The following is a 20938-nucleotide window of genomic DNA, read 5'->3' on the forward strand; positions in this document are numbered from 1 at the left end:
AATTAGGAGCTGCCATATGGGTGCTGAGATATGAACCCAGGTATCTGGAAGAGTAGTCAGTGCTTTGTTAATGCTGAGCCATTACTCCGTATACTTTTTAAAATTTAAGATTGTTAATCTATGTTAAGGAGGTGATTATCACTAGACATGGCCTTTGGGGAATGCTCACAGGAGAACTTCAGGGTGAAATAAAAGGGTGCTAGAAAATAGCTTGAATGTGGGTGAGCAAATGTTTGTCTTTGATAGGAATATGTGAGTGAATAAAGAGAGAGATCAGAAGGATTGCAGTTTGGATTGTAACTCCACATGCTTGCAAGAATATAGACATGCACGTTTAGTCGTTTAGTCTGCATTATGTAGAAAGCTCTGAGGCACTCATGAGAAGGATGGAGAACTGAGGATCTAGGGATGGAGCTTCCATGCTATTTCTAAACTATTAGAACATTAATTCAAGGTCTGGAGAGATGGCTCAGAGGTTAAGAGCACTGACTGCTCTTTCATAGATCCCGAGTTCAATTCCCAGCAGCCACATGGTGGCCACAACCATCTGTAATGGGATCTGATGCCCTCTTCTGGTGTGTCTGAAGACAGCTACAGTATACTCATATACCTAAAATAAAAAATAAGTCTTTAAAAAAAAGAATATTAATTCAAGTTATATATATTTTTTATAGCTCCAGGTTATTGTGTTCATTTGTTTCCTATTGCTGTGATAGAATACCCTGACAAAAACAAACTTAAGGAAGAGAGAGTTTATAATCACAGTTCAAGGAATAGTCCACAGTCCATCATGATGAGGAGGCCAGGGCAGTTGGAGCTTGAACAGCTGGTCACATCACATCCATATCTATTGCATCCACATCTGGGAAACACGGAAGCTCTGCCACCTACTCCTTGACTATCTTCTTCATCTGTGCAGTCAGGATGCACACATGACGCCCCTGCACACATGCTCTTGGGATGATATTGTCCACAATTAAGATGGGCCTTCTCACATCAATTAGCATAACCAAAATAGTATCCATAGACAGTCTTAGAGGCTGGCTCATCTAGGTGATCCCTCACAGGAGTGGCCAGAGATTTATTCCCTAGCTGATTTCAGATGATCCTTGATCATCAAGTTACTGTGCTGACTAGTCTTATGTCAACTTACACAAGCTAGAGTTATCTGAAAGGAAGAAACCTCAATTGAGAAAATGCCTCTATAAGATCTCAGTGTAGGGTATTTTCTTAGTGATTGATGGGGAAGGCCCAGTCCATTGTGGATGGTGCCATATTTGGGCTGGTGGTCCTGGGTTCTACAAGCAGACTGAGCAAGCCAGTAAGCAGTACCCCTCCATTGTTTCTGCATCAGCTCCTGCCTTCAGGTTCCTGTCTTGTTTGAGTTCCTGTCCTGTCTTCCCTTGATGATGAACAGTGATATGGAAGTATAAGCCAAATAAATCCTTTTCTCCCCAACTTGGTTTTTGGTTGTTGCAGCAATAAAAACCCTAAGATGGTTGCCATATTAATTCTCATTGTAGTCAGAAAATAAAGAATACAATAAAAAATGAGAAGGAAATAAAAGCATATCCTATGAAAATGAAACAAAACACCCAACATCTCAACATGGAAAACAGCAGTAAGAGAGGAAATGGTAGAAAAAAAATCACAAAATACTCTGAAAACACAGTGCAGGTAGGACTCTTCGCTGATTAGCAATTCAAGTGTAGGCTTTCTGGCAGCCATTCCCTGGCATTCCCAGACACATTGGCTGATGTTTGCTTTAACCAGAGCTGAGGGGAAAACCTGTGTTTCTATGTCCAAGTAACCACCTTTCCCATTCTCACTCCGTTAAGTTCCACAGTAATGTCTTTATCTTAGCTACACCCGGTCCTTGGTATCTAAGGGGACTTGTTTCCATACTCCTGGCAGAGACCAAATCCCTGTGTATATTCTGTGTCTGAGGGTTTCACATGGTGGTAGGACTAATCATGAATTGAAAATATTTGACAGTAGATTGTGTTTGTACTGAATGTGACGTTCCCTAAATAGTCACATTTATATTTTATTGTTTATATTTTATTAAGCACTATAAATATAGAGAAAATCTAACATTCAAAGGAGGATGTAAGTTAGTGGTATGCAAACATGCCATTTCATATAAAGGACTGAGCGGTCAGGCATTTTAGCAGCCAAGCCAGCCTTAGGGGTGGCTTCACAAAGTCCCCCGTGAATGCTGATGAATGCTGAATGCTCATGAATGCAGAGTACTCAGGGCACTTTGGAGAACGTATGACATTGCCTCCCACAGCTCTGGAGTTGAAGTCCCCAAACCTGCATGTTGGAAATGTGGGAGAGCGAGGGGTTTAGTTCTAGGTGAAGTGTGTGGGGGCCTGAGGACCAGGACAGCAGATGATCTAAGTTCCAGTCTGAGTCCGCTGTGGTTTGTCCCCCAAATTTGTGTGCTAGAAGCTTGGTCCTCAGTATGGTGGGACCTTTAACCCTGCTCTAGTACTATACAAGGTCAGGCATTCAGCCCTTGGAAGGGATCGGTGCTGGTCCTGAAGAACAGGCGAGTTTTCCAAGAGCCGGTTTTTAGGAAGCAAGGCTACACAGCCAAGTTTGATCTCCTACATAAAGTGATTCCTTGGCTGCTTCTCTTCTGGGTTGTGTTTCAGCCACCGATGCCATCTGAAGCTGATGCTGGTACCAGGCACTTGAATCTTTAAAGTGGATTAAATGAACCCCTCTCTCTCCCGTAAAATAAAATACTCATTCTCCAGTATTTTGTTATAGCAACAGAAAAATGGACTAAGTTTGAATCCAAAGGCAGAAGATCTGTTTCTCAGCTCAGTGTCTGTCAGGCAGAGCCAGTGAATTTCAGATCAAAAAATCCTCCCCATTCTCATTTCTCTTTTATCCCCTATAACACTACGTTCATTTTCCATTCCTTGGAACCCCACCCCACCCTGCTACACCCCCATTCCTTTCTGTGGTACAACATGCATGTGTTGCTCATTGTTTCTTAACTGCAACTGTGGATCTGAAACAAACTGGAGCTAGACACTTTAACACACTGTTAGGAATAGGTATAAACACTCAGGAAAGAGAAACATTCTTCAGTAAGCCAGCTGAAGACTGGAGGAGCATTTGTTCATGTTTTTGAAGCAGGGCTGTACTATGTAACCCTGACTGGTCTTGAATTCACAGAGATCTCCCAGCTTCTGCCTCCTTAGTGCTGGAATTAAAGATGTGAGCCACTATACTGTTTTGTTGTTGTTGTTGGTGGTGGTGGTGGTGGTGGTGGTGGTTTTTATTTGTTTGTTCATTTGTTTTAAGACGGGGTGTGGTGGCTTGAATGAGAATGGCCCCATAGGGCTCTCGCACGCTCTCTCTCTCTCTCTCTCTCTCTCTCTCTCTCTCTCTCTCTCTCTCTCTCTCTCTCTCTCTCTCTCTCTCTCTCTTCCCTGCCTTTGGATCCCCTTCCCCCAAACTTGGACTGCCTGGTTAAGCCTTAGTAGAAGAGAATGTGCCTAGACCTGCTGGGACTAGATGTCCCAGGGTGGGGTGGTACCCAAGGGTGGTTCCCCTTCTCTGGGGACAAGGGGAAGGGGAGATGGAGGGAGAGATTAGTAAGGGTGGGAGTAGGAAGAGAGAAGGGAGGGGAGCTATGACTGGGATGCAAAGTGAATAAAAAAGAAAGGGAGGGAGAGAGGGAGGGGGTGGGAGAAAAAAGAAAGAAAGAAAGAAAGAAAGAAAGAAAGAAAGAAAGAAAGAAAGAAAGACCCCCATAGGCTTATGTATTTAAACTCGTAGACATCAGGGAGTGACACTATTTGAAGGGATCAGAAAGATTAGGAGGTGTGGCTCTATTGCAGGAAGTGTGTCACTGGGGTGGGCTTTGAGATTTTAAGAGGCCATGCCTCTCCCTGCCCCCACTCACATTGTTTATGGATTAGGATATAGACCCCTTACTACTTTTGCAGCACCAGGTCTGCCTGTGTGCTGTCATACTCCCCACATGATGAGAATGGACTAACCCCTGGAGCATTAAGCAAGTCCCCAGTTCGATTCTTTATGAGAGTTGTCTTGGTCATGGTGTCTATTCACAACAATAGAACAGTGACCAAGACACAGAGTCTCAGCTTAGGCTGACCTTAAATTTACAATGTAACTTGAAATGACCTTTAACTTCTGATCCTCCTCTCTCCATCTCCCTAGTGCTGGGATTAAGGGCATGTGCCACCTAGAGTTTTTTTTTTTTTTTTTTTTTTTTTTTGGTTTTTCGAGACAGGGTTTCTCTGTATAGCCTTTGGCTGTCCTGGAACTCACTCGGTAGACCAGGCTGGCCTCGAACTCAGAAATCCGCCTGCCTCTGCCTCCCAAGTGCTGGGATTAAAGGCGTGCGCCACCACCGCCCGGCCCACCTAGAGTTTTGTACATGCTAGGTAAGCACTGTGCCAGCTGAGCCACACTCCCAGTCCATGCTTCTTTGGATCAGTGTGGACTAGAGGATACTTATCCATGTTTTAATTGTTTGGGTTTGTGCTGAAAGCCAAAGCCTCAACCTTGGAAGTGACAGATCCTACTCCCACTGCCTTAGTGGTTTACTGCTGTGAGCAGACACCATAACCAAGGCAACTCTTATAAGGACAACATTTAATTGGGGCTGGCTTACAGGTTCAGAGGTTCAGTCCAGCATCATCAAGGTGGGAGCATGGCAGCATCCAGGCAGACTTGGTGCAGGAGGAGCTGAAAGTTCTACATCTTCATCTGAAGGCTGCTAGCAGAATACTGGCTTCCAGGCAGCTAGGATGAGGGTCTTAAAGTGCAGGCCTACTGCAACGAGGCCACACCTTCTAATAGTGCCACTCCCTGGGCCGAGCATATACAAACCATCACACCCACTGTCTAAGCTGGGCTCACAGAAGCTTACTTTGCTGACCAAAGAGCACAGGATACAAGGCAGGCACAGACTTGGAGAGCCAGGCTGGCACCAAAGCTCTGAAGCCAGGAAGCTGCCAGCAGGGTGCTCCCCATATCGATCTGTCACAGCCCCTTAGTCACCAGTCAGGATTGAGACCTAGTAGGCATTTCTGCACATGGGCAACCAACCCTTATCACTTTAGGGATGTTGAAAGAGACCAGACAGCTGTGTCTCCCACACTGTGGGGCCCATGAACCTTTGAGGTCTTGTTACAGGGCAGATTCCTCAACTTTGTTTTTGGACCTGTTACTTGCTCTGGGATCACACTGTTTGTATCAAGCCCCTACTGCTTGAAACCTCTCGATTACTGGGGCTTTTGGGCCTGTACCCCTAGAAAAGCTAGGCATGGCCACATACTCTCAATATACTTACCAAAGAGACAAATAATAGTGAAAAGCAGAGAGAGAGAGAGAGAGAGAGAGAGAGAGAGAGAGAGAGAGAGAGAGAGAGAGAGATTCAACATGGCCACACTGGGAAGAGGAACACATGAGACCAGGCTGACACAGAAAACACAGCTCTCAAAATGGGGAGGAAGTTCCTTCTGGAGCCAGATGTAAAATCCATGGACCAGAAACACAGTCAGATGACCCTGAATATCATATTCTAACATGGCAACAGTTTCATGAAGTTTTTATAACAAAATCATAAATTTTAGACTTAAAACAATTAAATCATTTTATGTATGTGAATGTTTTGCAGTGTGTATGTCTGTGTACTACAGTACACCAGGTGGCCCTAGGGGCTAGAAGAAGGTGTAGGATCCCCTGGAACTGGAGTTTCAGATGATTGTTAGCTACTGTGTCAGTGCTGGGAATCAATACAGATCCCATGGAAGAGCGGCTGGTGCTCTTAACCACTGAGCTATTTCTCCAGCTCAAATTAAAACATTTTAAAATACATGTATGGAAACATCAGATCAGCCATAGCAGCAAAGACAGGAAGTAGCTACTATAACCCTCAGACATTATCTGGAACATTCTTATTTGGATTTGTCCTTGTTGCTTCTATTACTGTGATGAACACCATGACCAAATGCTACTTGGGAAAAAAAAATTAGTTACATTTTACAGCTCATAGTTCAGTGGTTCTCAACCTTCCTAATGCTGCAACCCTTTAATACAGTTCCTTGTGTTATGGTGGCCCCCAACAATAAAATTACTTTGTTGCTACATCATAATTGTAATTTTGCTACTATTAGGAATCATAATGTAAATATCTGATATCTAGGATATTTGATATTTGAAATCCCCCCCCAAAAGTTTACATGTTGAGAACCTCTGTTATAGTCCATCATGAAGGGAAGCCAGCAGAGGAACTGAAACAGAGACCATGGTGGAACGTGCTGTTTATTGGCTTGCTCCCCTTGGCTTGCTTGGCCTTCTTTCTTACACAACTCAGGCCTACCTGCCTAGGGGTGCCGTATACACAGTGGGCTGGGTCCTGTCACATAAGTCATTAATCAAGCAAATGCCCCACAGACTTACCTACAGGCCAATCTGATGGAGGCCATTTCTCAATCGAGGTTCCTTCTTCTCCAGTAACTCTAGCTTGTGTCTTGATGAAAAATTAACCAGCACAGGGTTGCTGGAAGCTAGGGGTCTTGTTTGTACATTCCCAAAGGATTTACCTAATAGTCACAAGGATGTTAGGTCAAACAGAGGGGTGGGCAATAAATGGCTATCTAGAGACTAAGACGGGTGGAGATAGTTTTGGCTCCCAACCCGTAATAGTCTGGCTTTCCACTATCAGTTAATAAGTCAATCAGCCTTGGGAAATGTTTAACATTGGTGCTGCCAACCTGTCTCCCTCCAACCCTTCCTGGGAAATTAACTTCCGGCCCCTAAGTCCAACTTCCAGGTAGTGGCTTGAGAGATAGTTCAGTGGATAAAGATGTTTGACAATCTGGGTTCAATCTCCGAGACCCTGGCAAGTTGTCTACCAACCTCCACAGCCATGTTGTGGCTCACGCCTACCCCACCTCCTGTAATTAGACGTGAAATAGTTTTGCTCGAGCAAGACTACAACATTGGACTGTCAAAGGAGATACACTCACACCGGGCCTCTTTCAGCTCCAGATGGGGTCGGGTGTGCTGGGGTCTGGCTTGAGGCTGCTACTCAGAATTTCTAAGCCCTTCCTTCCGAGATGCTGCCCTATCCTGCTTAGTCCTTTCCTTGAAAGCCACTTAACTTAACATCAGTGTTTCCAGGAACCAGTAACGATGAAGTGCCTGGTTCTTGGCGGCTGTGCCACCAGATACAGGTCGGCCGCAGACCTTTTCCTGCTGTAACTTGTATGTCCCAAATATAACCCCTGTCAGTTGTGGGAGTGGCAGCGTCCTGGTGCAGCCGCAAGGTCAGCTCTGTCCCAGATGTAGGTGTGGGCTTGCCACAAGCGGCCTGGGGCGGAGGTGGGGGGGGGGGCGGCTCCCGCTGCGAGGCGGGTCCACAGCCGAGAGAGGATAAAAGGCAGAACCAAGCTCTTGAGTCCCCACGTGCTGCTCTGCCTCCCGCCTGGCGTTCCCAGCATCCAGTCTTCTGCCACTGCAGGTAGGAGATGGTCCGACGTGTCCTCTGCTGCGCCTGTGCCCGGAATTGGACCCCTTTCGGGGCGCGGAATGACCAGTGAAGTCTGCTGTCTGGGTTGGGGTCCGGAGCGACTGCAAGGCGCCACTGCTTTGTGGACCGCGAGGGGAGAGATGGGCCTCTGTGCAGTCCAGGTGGCAAGACGCCGCCTGCTCCCTCCTGCTCTTAGCAGTACTCAACCTTCCGGAATAGGAGTGGGCACGCGGCTCCCAGAAAACTGGTTTGTCTAGTAATCTGGGATGCGATCTTGGGAGGGTCACCACACCCTTTTCATCAGGGAGCAAGCTGAGGCTGGTTGCCCGCGAAGTGGTTTCCCAACCTCAGCAAGTGGAAGCCGGACACGAGGTGGGTAGAATTTCCCTCCGAGACAGTAAGTAGCTCCCTCCTGAAGCTTTCTTGTTTTAAGTGACCAGTACGTAAATTCCAGCCTTTCCCGATATCATTTATTTTATTTATTATTTTTTATTTTTTTCGAGACAGGATTTCTCTGTATAGTCCTGGCTGTCCTGGAACTCACTCTGTGTACCAGACTGGCCTCGAACTCAGAAATCCGCCTGCCTCTGCCTCCCAAATGCTGGGGTTAAAAGCGTGTGCCACCACTGCCCGGCATTATAATTTTTTTTAAGTGACGTGAATGAAGTTAACATGGACAGAGACTTTTGCCAGATGCCTTTTCTAGGTTGTCTGCTTATATTAAAGTCTCTCAATATGGTGGCACTTTTGTCTGATTTCTGAGAATAAGGAGATGAAGCTACCCAGGGTCAGTGAGAGCATGGTGGTGTGCCGCCTGGCCCTGATGCCCCGGAGGACCCCGTGGAGGGTGGAGGAATTGCTGCTCAGTGCTCTGGGGCTAAGTGGGAGATGCCCTTGAACCTGGAACTTTATTAAACCCCGATCTTTTGGAAGGGGGGCTGGGGGGGGTAGTGGTGGTGGTGGCAGCTGCCTTGACTATTGTTTCTTACTAAGTTGTGGAAGGCCTAAGATTGAGGTGTGTAAACCCAGTTCGAATGAAGGTGGGTGTGGCTGGCAGTACCAATTAGTGTGAGAGGACATTGGCATTAGGATGCTGCCACTCAGCAGTGCTGGCCTTTCCCAGACAGGTTTCTGGGCGCAGAGCAGAAATCAGTCTTGCAGGATTAAACACAGCAGAAACTTTCCTGTAGAGACAGCAAAGAAAGATAAGGGCTTAGGGCAAGTTTGAGAAGCGGGAGGCTGTGCCCTTGGGGAAGGGGTACAGAAGGGATTGGGATTTGCCTGGTGTCCTGGTTCCTCTGTGGTGTGTGTGTGTGTGTGTGTGTGTGTGTGTGTGTGTGTGTGGTAATGTGGGGCTGGAGAGATGGCTCACAGGTTTAGAGCACTGGCTGCTCTTCCAGAAGCCCTGGATTCATTTCCCAGCATCCACATGGCAGGTCACCACTGTCTATACTGGGATCTGATGCCCTCTTCTGGTGTGCAGGCATACAAGCAGACAAGGCACCCAGACTCAAAATACACAAATAAATAAATCTTCAAAAGTCGATGGTGTGACCTATGTGCAATAGATCTCTGGGGTGCTCCCCTGTCCCCAAGGCAAGATCCTACTTTGTTTCTGGGAATGTCGACTATAGCTTACAGGTGAAGGCAGGAGCGTGTGTCCTTGTTCTTGCTTAGTCCCATGTCCCTCAGGCCCAGCCATACTGTAGCATGTGTCAGTAGTTCTTTTTGTTGTTTTCTTTTGTTTTAAAGGCTGAAATTCTGCTGTGTGTGTAGACCACTCCTTCCTTATCCAGTCATGCAAGGTGGATACTTTTTATTTTATGCTTACTATGTTAGGCATGAGACTTCAAAAGTCTTGATTTTTAGTCTCTGAGACTAAGAATGATTGCAGTTAGATGTTTAGGGTGGTCTTGTGGTAGTTGGAGCACTGAAGCCTTTCCTCGTGGAAAAGGCTATTCCTAAAGAACTCCAATACTCCTGAAGCACATCTGTTTATCCCCAGGACAGTTGTGATGGAATCCCACTTCCCAGAGGTAAAGCTGAGTAGTTTTTAGTTTGCAAACACTGTCAGGGTACAGATGAAGTCCTGGTGACTTCTGCTCTCTATCTGTGCTTCTCGAGCTGGCAGGGCTGCTGGAACTACCCTCTGGGGACACAAACACTGCCTCGAGACACCTGAAGCCAGTGTAACTAGCTTCAGACAGAACTCTTCTCACCTGAGCCACTTCTCAAGGAAGCCTGGGCTTAACAGAGACCTTTGCACCCAGGTGCAAATACACACAAATCCAGTTGAGAACTGATACATCTGACCCATCTCCTGTTACCCAGGACACTAGTGCCAGTTCCTTCTCAGCAGTGTTCCTGAGGGTCCCTCCGTGTTCTGGATGGAAGAAATCATCCTGTTGCTTGAGGGGAAGAGTGCATTTTACTCTCAGTTTCATTCCTTGCAGTTAAAGTCTGTGAGGTGCTTGGGAGAGAGTCCACTGCTTTCTTCTTACTTTACTATTTGACTTTAACAAAGAGGGACCAAGGATCATTGTTTGCTCTTTGCAAATTTACTTTCTGGCCCGGCAAAAGCTGTTCTCAGTATGATCTGGGGAACCCTGGAGATCTCCAAGACCTTTTGTAGAGTCCACAAGGTCAAACCACTGGAGGAAGAATGTTGCTCTTTGCATTTTCACCCCCAGTGCACTAGGGGGTTTCTCAGACAATGTTTGAGTTTGGCCTCTGGCAGCTAATGAGAGGTGTGTTGGAGTAGTCTTGTGTTTCTAGAGTCTTGTAAGACTCAGGCTTAGGGGATAGCTATGCGTTTCTAGAGATGAAAGTGGTTTGCACTGCTGTACATTTTCAAGCCTGTTTTTTTTTTTTTTTCTTTTGTTTTAATCTCTGTGGCTTTGGATTCAAGTTCCCTTGCATCCACATGGAAAGGCATCAAAAGGCAAGTGTACTTATTTGTGACTGGAAATTTAATAATACTGCAATATAAGGATATTCATTCATAATTTTTTAAAGATTTATTTATGTATGTTGTGGATATGAGTGCTCTATCTGCATGCATACCTGTGTACCAGAAGAGGGCATCAGATCCCATTACAGATGGTTGTGAGCCACCATGTGGTTTCTAGGAATTGAACTCAGGACCCATGGAAGAGGAATCAGTGCTCTTAACCACTAAGCCATGTCTCCAGCTCCCATTCATATATTATGATTCATATATGAATGATTGACTTGTCAGTCAGGGGTTAACAGAGAACTTGACCTTCCAGCCCACAGCTGGCAGTACCATCTGTCCCCGTGAGTGCTGGAAAGGCTGATGTGAGCATCAACTCCAAGCCAGTTTCTAGACTCACAAAGGGGAGTTTATCCAGAGAAAATGGCATGACTGGAAGTGCCCCTCTGCTTCCTGCTCCCCTGTGGATCTCTTTCATAAAAGATTTGGAAGGCTGGCCGATCTCTGTGAGTTCCAGGACAGTGGAGACACACAAGAAACACATCAGTAGGGAATTCCACTACTCACCTAGTTGATTATTACAACCCTTCACCATATCATGGAATTATCTTTGGCCTACTGTGGAGCAAGATGGCTTTATGCAGCATTTGGATGTGTTGAGATGAACTGGGCAGTAGCAAGACAGTAGTCTTGGAAAAGCTGCACTGTGGGTAGAAGTTTCTGTTGGCCTGATTTGGTGTCTCCACCTTAAAGCTATCCCGTAATGGATCCTCCAGCTGGAGAGCAGGGCAGCAGGCTTAAAACCTAGCAGATCAGGGCAGTTCTGCTAGCCTGTGGCTTGCAGGGAGGACCGATATTGGCTATTAGTAGATTAAGAAGAGCCAGCACAAGTATATGTTGCCAGGGTAAAACATTTGGCCTTTGGCTAAGAATCCATCAGGCACCTCCTTGTGTCTTCCTTGAGGATGATACCGAGGTAGGTCAGCAGTTTGGGGGGGGGGGGGGCGTTGTTGTTCTTGTGCTTTTGGGAATTGAAATTTGTCCTTGACTTTCAATGCCCTGAGGAATCCAATGGTTCTGAGGTTTCCTCTGTCTCCTTTTGAACTTGCTGATAAGTGGCTGAAAAGATCTGAGTTCTTACCTGATCTTGGCTACAGGGAGGATTTTTCTGACAGCATCCCTCTGAGAGTGGTTTAGGAGAGTATTAGATGTTCCCTGTATTCTGTGTATTGGGGCCAACACTGGTTGCCTCTTATCTGATGCTAACCTGGAGCTGTGCCCATAACAGGAAGGCTCTCTTCCAGGCTCCCTTATGAGCCAGCTGGGATGAAGGGCCTCAGCTGTTATACAGAGCATCCTCCTGCCCCACCAGCAGCTCTTGGAGTTCTAACCACCTGAACTTTTCATACTTAAAAAAAAAAAAAAATCACCCCTTGCATGATTCATAACATTTTAAAATGTTTCCTCAAGCTGGTAACCTTTTATTGCCCACAGCCATGAAACATTATTTAAGGCTACCTCAACCTGTGTTCTTGAGTCAGATACACTCACATTTGGAGGGAAACAGTTACATCATTATAGAACAAAATGTCCTAAATCAAGGCACTTTTTAAACCCATTGATGGAAACATAAGTAACATAAGCAGAGAAACAGCTTTGCTATGTTTCAGGTATGACCTGATGACAGTGTTAGCTTTAGGATTCATGGGTGTTAGTAGTCTGCTAATTTAATACAGTCTGACAGGGATTTACCTGAGAAGTCACAATAGGCTAGACTCAGTGGTGAGCCACAGGTGGCAATTTCAGAGACCAATGTTAACCCAAGGTGAATGTAAATGTTTCAGTTCTCCACAATTACCTGTTCTAAGTGGTCAATCATCTAAGTAGCCTGTAACAGTGGGTGTGCCTGCCCCGCCCCCACCTCCTTTTTTTCCTCCTGGGAACTTTCAGTTCCCAGCATAGACACAGAGTCCTGCGTGTATGAACCTCTTGACACAAAAATGGTTCTACTGTCAGCTGGTAGTGAAGGGAGGAGAAAGAGGAGAGGGCAAGTATTTGCACATTTGTGGTCTTGGAAGCACTTGGAAAATGGCTTTTCAAAATGAGCCTTTTGCAGGATGTGGGAGTCAAACAAAGGCTGCTCACAGCTTACTAAATATTGCCAGGCCTTTTTCTTTTAGCCATCTGCTTTCCTAGTCTGTTTTATTCCAAACATAACATCTGAAGAGTTAGCACAGATCGTCAGTGCTACTTAGTCTGGGACCTGCTTGTCCCCTCCAGGTGGTGTTTGTGCACAGGTTGATAGCGTCTGTAGTCAAGATTGCAAGCCCTCACCAGATCTGGTGACTGGTTTCTTTTGGTTTTGGGTTTATTGTTGTTTGGTGCTTGTGGGTTGTGCTTTATTGACCCACCACTGTGGATTTGCATCTGACTTGGTTTCAGGAATTCTTTTAGCTAAGGCTTTGTTAGAACATTTTCTTTTTTGTCACTGGGCCTGGCTCAAAGCAGGCACTTGACTGGCTTCCTATGGGAAAGCATTCCTGAATCACAAAAGAAGGCGTTGCTCCTGAACTGGCAATAAGTGTGATGTCTGGGGGTAGCTTGTTTCCAGGGGCCAAATGCATGTAAAGTTAGTAATGGACTCCATCCTTCCTTGCTCCCAGGGTATCAGAAGAACAGATGCTGTCCCTTGGGATGCTAAAACAGGTAGTCAGCAGGACAGCACAGAGCAAAGCCTCTAGCTGCCGGAAGCTTGTCCTGCCTTTGCAGTTTCTAGGCACCTCCCAGCATCGAATCCCAGCAGATGCCAACTTCCACTCCACCTCATTCTCAGAAGCAGAGCCTCCTCGGGTCTTGATCACAGGTTTGTTTCTCTCCTTCTCGTTTGTGGGATGAGCCCTGCTTTCTCTGAGCTGCTTCTTGGTGACAAGGAGTGTGCTATGCTATATCAGAGCAGGTTATGATGAACACCGGAGCTGGATTTAATGGTTGCACTGAAGAAAGGGTCTCTGAGTGAGGCATGCCATCATAAAGTACTTTTCCTTGGGGTGGCAACCCTTTTCTGATCAGACCCAGCCCTTTTTGAAAAGACCTCGGTTTGAATTCAAAGGGATTGTTCTTTTGAAGTAAGAGATTTCTCAGAAGAATCTTTAACACTGTAGATGGGGAGCCAGCAGCATAGCAGAAGCTCTGAGGAAAGTTCTGGTAAAATGGCATAGTGGGAGACTTCCTCCAGACTTCAGGGGATGGGAAAGATTCTATTCTGTGTAGTTAATGCCCATAGTGTATGCCTGTAGTTGAGATGTCTCTTAATTACCTCTGAGGATGAAGAGGGCAGGAATCCAGAAAAACAAGTTACTTTAGTCCTGAAACCAAATTACTGTAGTTTTGTTACCATCGAAGGGTCTTAATTGGGTTGTTTTTCTCTTCCAGTTAAAGAATTAAAAGGCAGAAAAAGCTCTTGAGCTCAACAGGTAGCAGCTGAAGACATGCTTTTGTTAGGGGTGAGGAGACACATATAGGTCGGGCACACAGAGAATAGGACTCCCTACAAAGTAGGGAGAGAACAGGAGGGAGACTTGAAGCCAAAAGTCTAGTCTCTTAGCCCAAGGGCTGGAGATCTTAAAGGCTCTCAAGTGTTTTCTTTCCTAATTTGGAGTTGGCCAGTTTAAAAAAAAAAAACAAAACAAAAAAACAAAACCAAACTGATTGGCCCACATCTGTTGGGTGTCCTGATCTGGCCTTGAACCTGCTGAGTCAGTCTATCTTCAAGGATCCTATTGGTAGAAGAAAAGCCCACAAGGCCTTTGTTTTAAGCTGCTAGGTCTGGGGCCAGGAAAATGAAGAAGAAAATTCACCATCTTTGTTGCCTAGTCACAGCCTTTCTCCCTATCTGTCTGCATACCAGGTAGCCTGTCTAACACCTAGTCTCCCAGCTCAACTAAAATGGAGGAGTGTACAAAATGGTGTGGTTCTGGCTGACATTCTCTAACTGTTGCCTAGGCTTGCTTTCCCTAACAAAATCTTGCTTTCTGAATGGATGGATGCAGGGGCCAAGTAGCTGCCCTGGAACTTGGTTTTCTTCCATATTATATATAATAGGTCAGGGCAGCAAAGCTGGATGGACAGGAAGGGTACCAGTTCTAGAACACCTCTTTCTCATAGGCACATCTTTTCTTGGCCAGAGTCCCCAGCCTAAGCTCAGAATTACCCATCACAACCATCACAAACTGTTACTGCACTTTTGTGTGCTGGAAACAAAGCGGTATATTGTGTTGAGTGCCTGGCCCACCCCCTCTTCACTACAAACTCCACATTATCGCTGACCGGGTGGTTCCAAGCAGCTCAAGACAAACTCTCATTTGATTGACCCATTTTATTTCTCCTTCTTCTGCCATGTTTTCACTCCTTTCCTAACCTGCTCTCTGCGGGTTTCTTTCATTCTCTGTCTGCACTGGGGAGGCATCTTTAGGGCCTCTGGGTTTCAGTTCTGTGTTAACTGGCAGGGAGTCTCACTGTTCTATCTTCCTGTCCTGTAAGTGTCTCCCCTGAATTTTACAGTTGTCCTCCTCCAAACGTGTTCCTAGCCCCTGGCTCCAGCCTCCAAATTAGGAAGCTAGTATTTCTTCTTTAGTGGCTCCTCACTGATTTTATTTTATTTTATTTTATTTTATTTTATTTTATTTTATTTTTGAGGCAGGATCTGTCTACTATGTAGCTCTGGCTGTCCCAGGCTAGCCTTGAACTTAAGAAATCCACCTTCCTCTGCTTCCCAAGTGCTGGGATTAAAGGGTGTGTACTACCACACCAGCTTGTCCCTTATCCTTTTGTGAAATGGTGTCTTGCTCTCTCCTCTTTGGAGCTGGGCCCAGTATGAATGTTACTTTCTTGTGTCCTTGCTTCCCTCTTCCTCTTGGGCACTTACAAAACTCTCACCTGAATTGTTACCAGTCCGAAATAGGCAGTGGCTATACTATGTTCTGCGTGAACTACAGTGCTGCTGAGAGGGATCTGCATCAACTGCATCAACTTAACACCGCCCTGCCCCACCCTGCACTGCCCCCCACCCCTCTACTGCCCAGCACTGCTCCACCCCCCACCTTGCTTCAACTCACTCTGACAGGAGGAGTCTTATTCCACTGTTATGATTAGGATAGACTTGCAGCCTGGTCTCACCCTGTTTTCTTCTTCACCTAGGGGGTCTTGGCCAGCTGGGAGTAGGACTTGCTAACCTCTTGAGGTAAGAGTTTCAAAATCAAATTCTTAAGAGTGTAAACTTGTCCCTGTAAGCACTGGCTGTCTTTTCTTTTGCCTCTGGCCTCTTTCTGCTTCCATCTAAGACATCACCCCTAACTAGCTGTGTAAAACACGTTTAGTTTGCCTCCTTGGCATGACACCAGCTCTTTGCTCTTGGTCCTGACTTAGGTACTGGGAGAGTTATCACCAAATGAACTACCTACCCTTCAGTTGTTTGGGAGCAGAGGGCAGGGGCCAGTGCTTATAGGAGCTAGAAGGGGGTACTCTGGGGTTGAAGACAGCAGGGTGAGAGAATAAAGCAGAGGAGGAGGTGCCGAGGATGTGGAGATAGCATTGGTGGCAGTACAGTAGGGGAGGGGACAGATGCAGAGAACAGGCTGTAGGAAGAAAAAGAGGTGTGAACACGGGGAGGCGAAGCTGAGGGGCTTGTGACAATGGTAGTGAGGAAGGCCCAGAAGTAGCAGTGTCTATTTGAAGCAATCAGTTACCTAAGATTTATATCTTTGATGTTGCTGACTTGTTGGGGATGGTGGGCTTTCTTTCCCTGCAGGAAACGATTTGGGAAAGACAATGTGATTCTATCAGACATAAAGAAGCCTCCTGCTCATGTCTTCCATAGTGGTAAGATATAGATGGTCCTTAATGTTTTACTATTCAAAATACTGTCAAAGGGGGAAGCTCGGAGTCCACGTGCAACCCAGAGAGGGCATGGTCTGGGCTTAAAAGTGTGTTTCCAATGCTGTTCTGTTCAAATGTCAAAGAGTAGGAGTGTTCTATGGAACCTGAAGTTTAGAGTAATATACTTTGAGATACTTAAAATAATGTCTTTGAACTAAAATTTTTGATTCCTATCTTTTGAGTTTTTGGCTGACTGACTTAAAGAGCCCACAAACAAAAATTAAGTTATTTGATGAGGAAAAGAGCTTGAAGAGGGAGATGGAGAGGGGAGATGGCTTGGTGGTTAAGAGCTCTTTCAGAGGACTCAAGTGTGGTTCCCAGTACCCACATCAGGTGGGGCCCAACCACTTGTAACTCCAGCTCTAGAGGATTCAAGACTCTCTTTAAGGATCCACGGGTACTCAACACCAGTAATTTCAGCATCTTCTTCTGGCCCCTATGGACACCTGGATAAACACACACACACACACAAACATACACCACCACCAACAACAACAACAGCAACAACAAAGAATTCTAAGAAAGCAGACATGGCTGCATGTCTGTTAACCCAGTCCCCAGAAGGCTAGCGCAGAAAGACCAGAAGGTTCCAATCCGGTCTAGGCTACCTAACCAGGTTCTGCTCCAGGAAGGTTGGGAAGGGAGGGTGAGAGAAAACCCAAGTCAGTGGCAGCGAGCAGGGAATCCATTTAGCTCTTCACTGCATGCAGCCTTTGTCACTCTGTGATTACAGGCCCATTTGTTTATGCCAACGTCTTGGATTACAAGAACCTTCGTGAGATTGTGGTGAACCACCGCATCAGCTGGCTGTTTCACTACAGTGCCCTGCTAAGTGCCGTGGGAGAAGCAAATGTGTCCTTGGCCAGAGATGTGAATATAACCGGTGAGCAGCTGGTCTGGCCCAATGGGGCCACTTTTTCTAGCTCTTGGTAAGAAGTTTTATTTTCAGATTTTCACAGTGTCTATTTATTTCAGGACTGCATAACATTCTAGATGTTGCAGCCGAATACAATGTGAGATTGTTTGTGCCCAGTACGATTGGAGCCTTTGGACCTACCTCTCCTCGAAACCCTGCGCCTGATCTCTGTATTCAAAGGCCTACGACCATCTATGGAGTATCCAAGGTCCATACAGAGCTCATGGGAGAAGTAAGCATTTCTTGGCAATTGGCGAGATTGCTCAATTTTCAGGACCAGATGATTCTGTGTGTCTGGCTCCAGTTCTTTCTCCCTCAGACACTTCCTGCTTCATTTTTAGGGAAACATTTGCACCCTCGAGATGCTTACTTGACTGGTGTGTTTGTCAAGTGGTAGGCCACTTGTAGGCACTGAAGAACAGCTTAGCTATAGGTTGGTTGCTCCTTGTCCACAGCCATCAGTAACACACAGCACTTTTGGACACTCTGGCCTTGACACTGCCTGTCTGTGCTTGCCAGCTATCTCGTTTGTAAGGCTCTCAACACTGGGGTTACTGGTGTGAGTGTTAAAACTTTCTGCATGAGAGAGAGACAGACACAGAGAGGGGGTGGGGGTGAGGGAAGGAGAGAATATATGTGGGGAACAAACAAGTGTATCTACTCATGTGTGTGGAGGCCAGAAGTTGGATGTCTTTCTCAATTCCTCTCCACCTTAAATTTTGAGACAGGGTCTCTTACTGGAACCTGAAACAAGTAGGCGAGGCTTACAGGCATTGAGCCTTTGGGATCCTGTCTCACTTTCTTAGTGCTAGATTACAGCCATATGCTTTCTTTAGTGGGTTCTAGAGAATCTAACTGTTCTTCATGCTTGTCCCAGAACTCTATCAACTGAGTCATCTTTCTAGACCAAAAACTTTCTACTGTGGAGAACTTCAACCATGCTTTTACTCTGACTTTATTACACTTGTCGTCAGTGCCTGGCCCTTTAGGCACTGGACATCAACTCCTTGCAGGGAAGCAAGCCTGTAGTACTCACCGCAGGGAGCAGGAGCACCACCTGCAGGCTGCTATATCATCTGCAGTGTTGATGTAGCACCAAGATAGTGATTCTTAGATATCGTTATTAAACAGAAGTAAAAAACCTAGAAATTCTGAAAATCTCATTTTCTTTTTAAAAATTGTGTTTGTGCATGTGTGTGTATATTCACACACAGATGTACCACAACATGTGTGTGGAGGTCAGAGGACAACTATGGAGTCTCTTTCTACTTTTATGTTGGTTCTTAGGCCCCAACTCAAGTCACCAGGCTGTGTGGCAAGTGCCTTTATCCACTGAGCCATCCTCCAGGCCCCAAATGCTTATTCTCTTGAGGAACAACACTTTAACTGCATGTGCTGATATTTTAGGAAAAAGCTATTTTTGTCTTATCTGATCTACAGGGTTATTATTGTTTCTTTAGCCAGCTGTTTCTTTTTCTTAGTACTATTATTACCGGTATGGGTTAGATTTCCGGTGCCTGAGATATCCTGGAATCATTTCTGCAGATTCCCAGCTTGGAGGAGGAACAACTGGTAAGTGCTGTCACCAGTCTCCTTCATCTTTAATTTCTCTTGTTTTAGGGAGACCTGCTTAGTCCACAAACTGTCTAAGTTTCCTTGTATTTCAAGAGAGATGGGAAAGTAGAGAGTGTTTTTATCTCCCTGGCCCCCAAAATGCAGTAACTAAAAAGTTTCTCATTTACCTGTGTATAACAGTAAATCTTAATGTAGCCCATCTATTCAGATCTTTCTTGGGAACTTAACATTTTTAGTAGTCTAAAGAGGTCAATCCTCCCTCCTACTGAGAAACTCCATCTCAGTCCTCCCTCCTGAGAAACTCCATGGGCTGGGATTCTCTTTTAGACTACGCAGTCCAGATTTTCCATGCTGCAGCAAAAACCGGCACATTTGAGTGCAACCTTGAGGCCAGCACCAGGCTCCCGATGATGTACATCAGTGACTGCCTCAGGGCCACCCTAGAAGTCATGGAAGCCCCTGCGGAGCGCCTGTCCATGAGGACCTACAACATTGGCGCCATGAGCTTCACCCCCGAAGAGCTGGCCCAGGCGCTTCGCAAGCACGCGCCTAACTTTCAGATCACCTACTGCGTGGATCCCCTCCGACAGGCTATAGGTGGGTCCGCAAGCCAGTCCACTCACTCTAGCTCAAAATAGGGTTTGTAGGTACACGTGCCACCCCAGTGGGGAGAATTTAAAGCTGAGGAGTTGTGGTTGTCCATCCACAGATGCTTCCGGGAGGAAAATGGGTCCTCGGAAGAAAGGTTCCAGCTCAGGAAACAGTCCAGCCCCATTTCACTGTTAACCTATGGTCTGGAGAACACCCTTCTGGACTTAAGAATATCCCCTTTTCAAAGCTCTGTGAGGTTTTAATAACACGAAACCTCAATGCAGGTGCCCAGTGAAAAGAAAAGAACCCACTCAGGACCCCCAAGACCAAGTTCTCAGCACAGAGGAGATTTATTTGCCCTAGAAGGACAGAGGGCAGGGATAAAGGACAAAGACAGGAGCTAGAGGATGAGGGAGAAGGTGAAGGGAACAAGGGAGAGGAGAGAAAATGAACAAGGGAGAGGGGTAGAGGGTGTATTAGGATGAGGTGTTTAATTTCAATTGGGTGAGCCAAAGGGGTTTTTTGCTTGCTGAACTTCTGAGCTTTGATAGCTGGACCTTGGTAATCAGTCTCAAGAGGAGGAATTGGCCAAATAAGGGAATAGATCTTGGTGGCTAGCTTTAGGAAGATAGGGAGAAGGGCAAGGCCTGCCAGAGCCATGCTCACCAGACCAGAGTCCCTTCACCCAGTGTCTTGGGAGGAGGTGGCCCTGTGTACTAGTTCTGCTCCAGTCAAAGACGAGATTTCCCTCTCTGCCTTCACATAAAATTTCATCTAACCCCAAATCCAGAGCCTGGATAACCCAGTGTTCCTTCCTATGTCTTTCTCCAGCCGAGAGCTGGCCCATGATTCTAGATGACAGCAATGCTCGGAAGGACTGGGGCTGGAAGCATGACTTTGATCTTCCGGAGTTGGTGGCTACGATGCTCAACTTCCACGGAGTCAGCGCCAGAGTTGCCCAAGTGAACTGAAAGAGGAGAGCAGCCCCCATGTCCTCAAAAGTGCAAGGGACATGGAGTCTCTAAGTTGGAGAACAGGACTGAATTCTAGCTGCTCACATGGAACTGCTGAGAGGGGGAGGGGTTGGAGTTCCTTTACACATTGCCTTTGTTGTGAGCCTAAATTGGTACAAGCACATATGCCAGAGAAATGAAGTCCTGAGTGCTGGTGGCTATCTCTTGGAATTGGCAGCATTTGTATTTAATTAAATTCAATTTAAACATCGCTCCTGAGACTTATTCTCTTGACCAGAGACCAAAGGTTACTTTACATATTAAGAGTTTTCGAAGATGTTCTTCAGTTCAAGACTGGGATACTTCTTCCAAAATGATCATTTGCAACTTGCTTTTTACTTAGGATTTATCTAGGTGATTAAGAGTATGAAAGATGATGCAGTTTCATAAAGGGGAAGGGGCTCTAATGGACTCTGATTCCATGTGGGGGC

At 46.0% G+C, this 20938-nt stretch overlaps 1 protein-coding gene across 2 annotated transcripts; it reads left to right on the top strand.

The window, feature by feature from the left end:
* The first annotated feature begins 7422 nt into the window (after nt 1–7422).
* LOC117705530 (L-threonine 3-dehydrogenase, mitochondrial) lies at nt 7423–20718 on the top strand. Of its 2 annotated transcripts, none has more exons than XM_034498241.2 (9): nt 7423–7516; nt 13142–13341; nt 15675–15717; nt 16285–16355; nt 17146–17295; nt 17388–17560; nt 18810–18900; nt 19231–19500; nt 20326–20718. In XM_034498241.2, the coding sequence occupies exons 2-9, from the start codon at nt 13158–13160 to the stop codon at nt 20463–20465; spliced, it is 1122 nt and encodes a 373-aa protein (XP_034354132.1). In that variant the 5' UTR covers nt 7423–7516; nt 13142–13157; the 3' UTR covers nt 20466–20718. The 2 variants fall into 2 exon arrangements, with proteins under 2 accessions (XP_034354132.1, XP_034354133.1); XM_034498242.2 differs by lacking the exon at nt 7423–7516 and adding an exon at nt 7528–7897.
* The last annotated feature ends 220 nt before the right edge of the window (nt 20719–20938 follow it).

Source organism: Arvicanthis niloticus, chromosome 3, assembly GCF_011762505.2.
Source record: "Arvicanthis niloticus isolate mArvNil1 chromosome 3, mArvNil1.pat.X, whole genome shotgun sequence".
NCBI lineage: Eukaryota > Metazoa > Chordata > Mammalia > Rodentia > Muridae > Arvicanthis > Arvicanthis niloticus.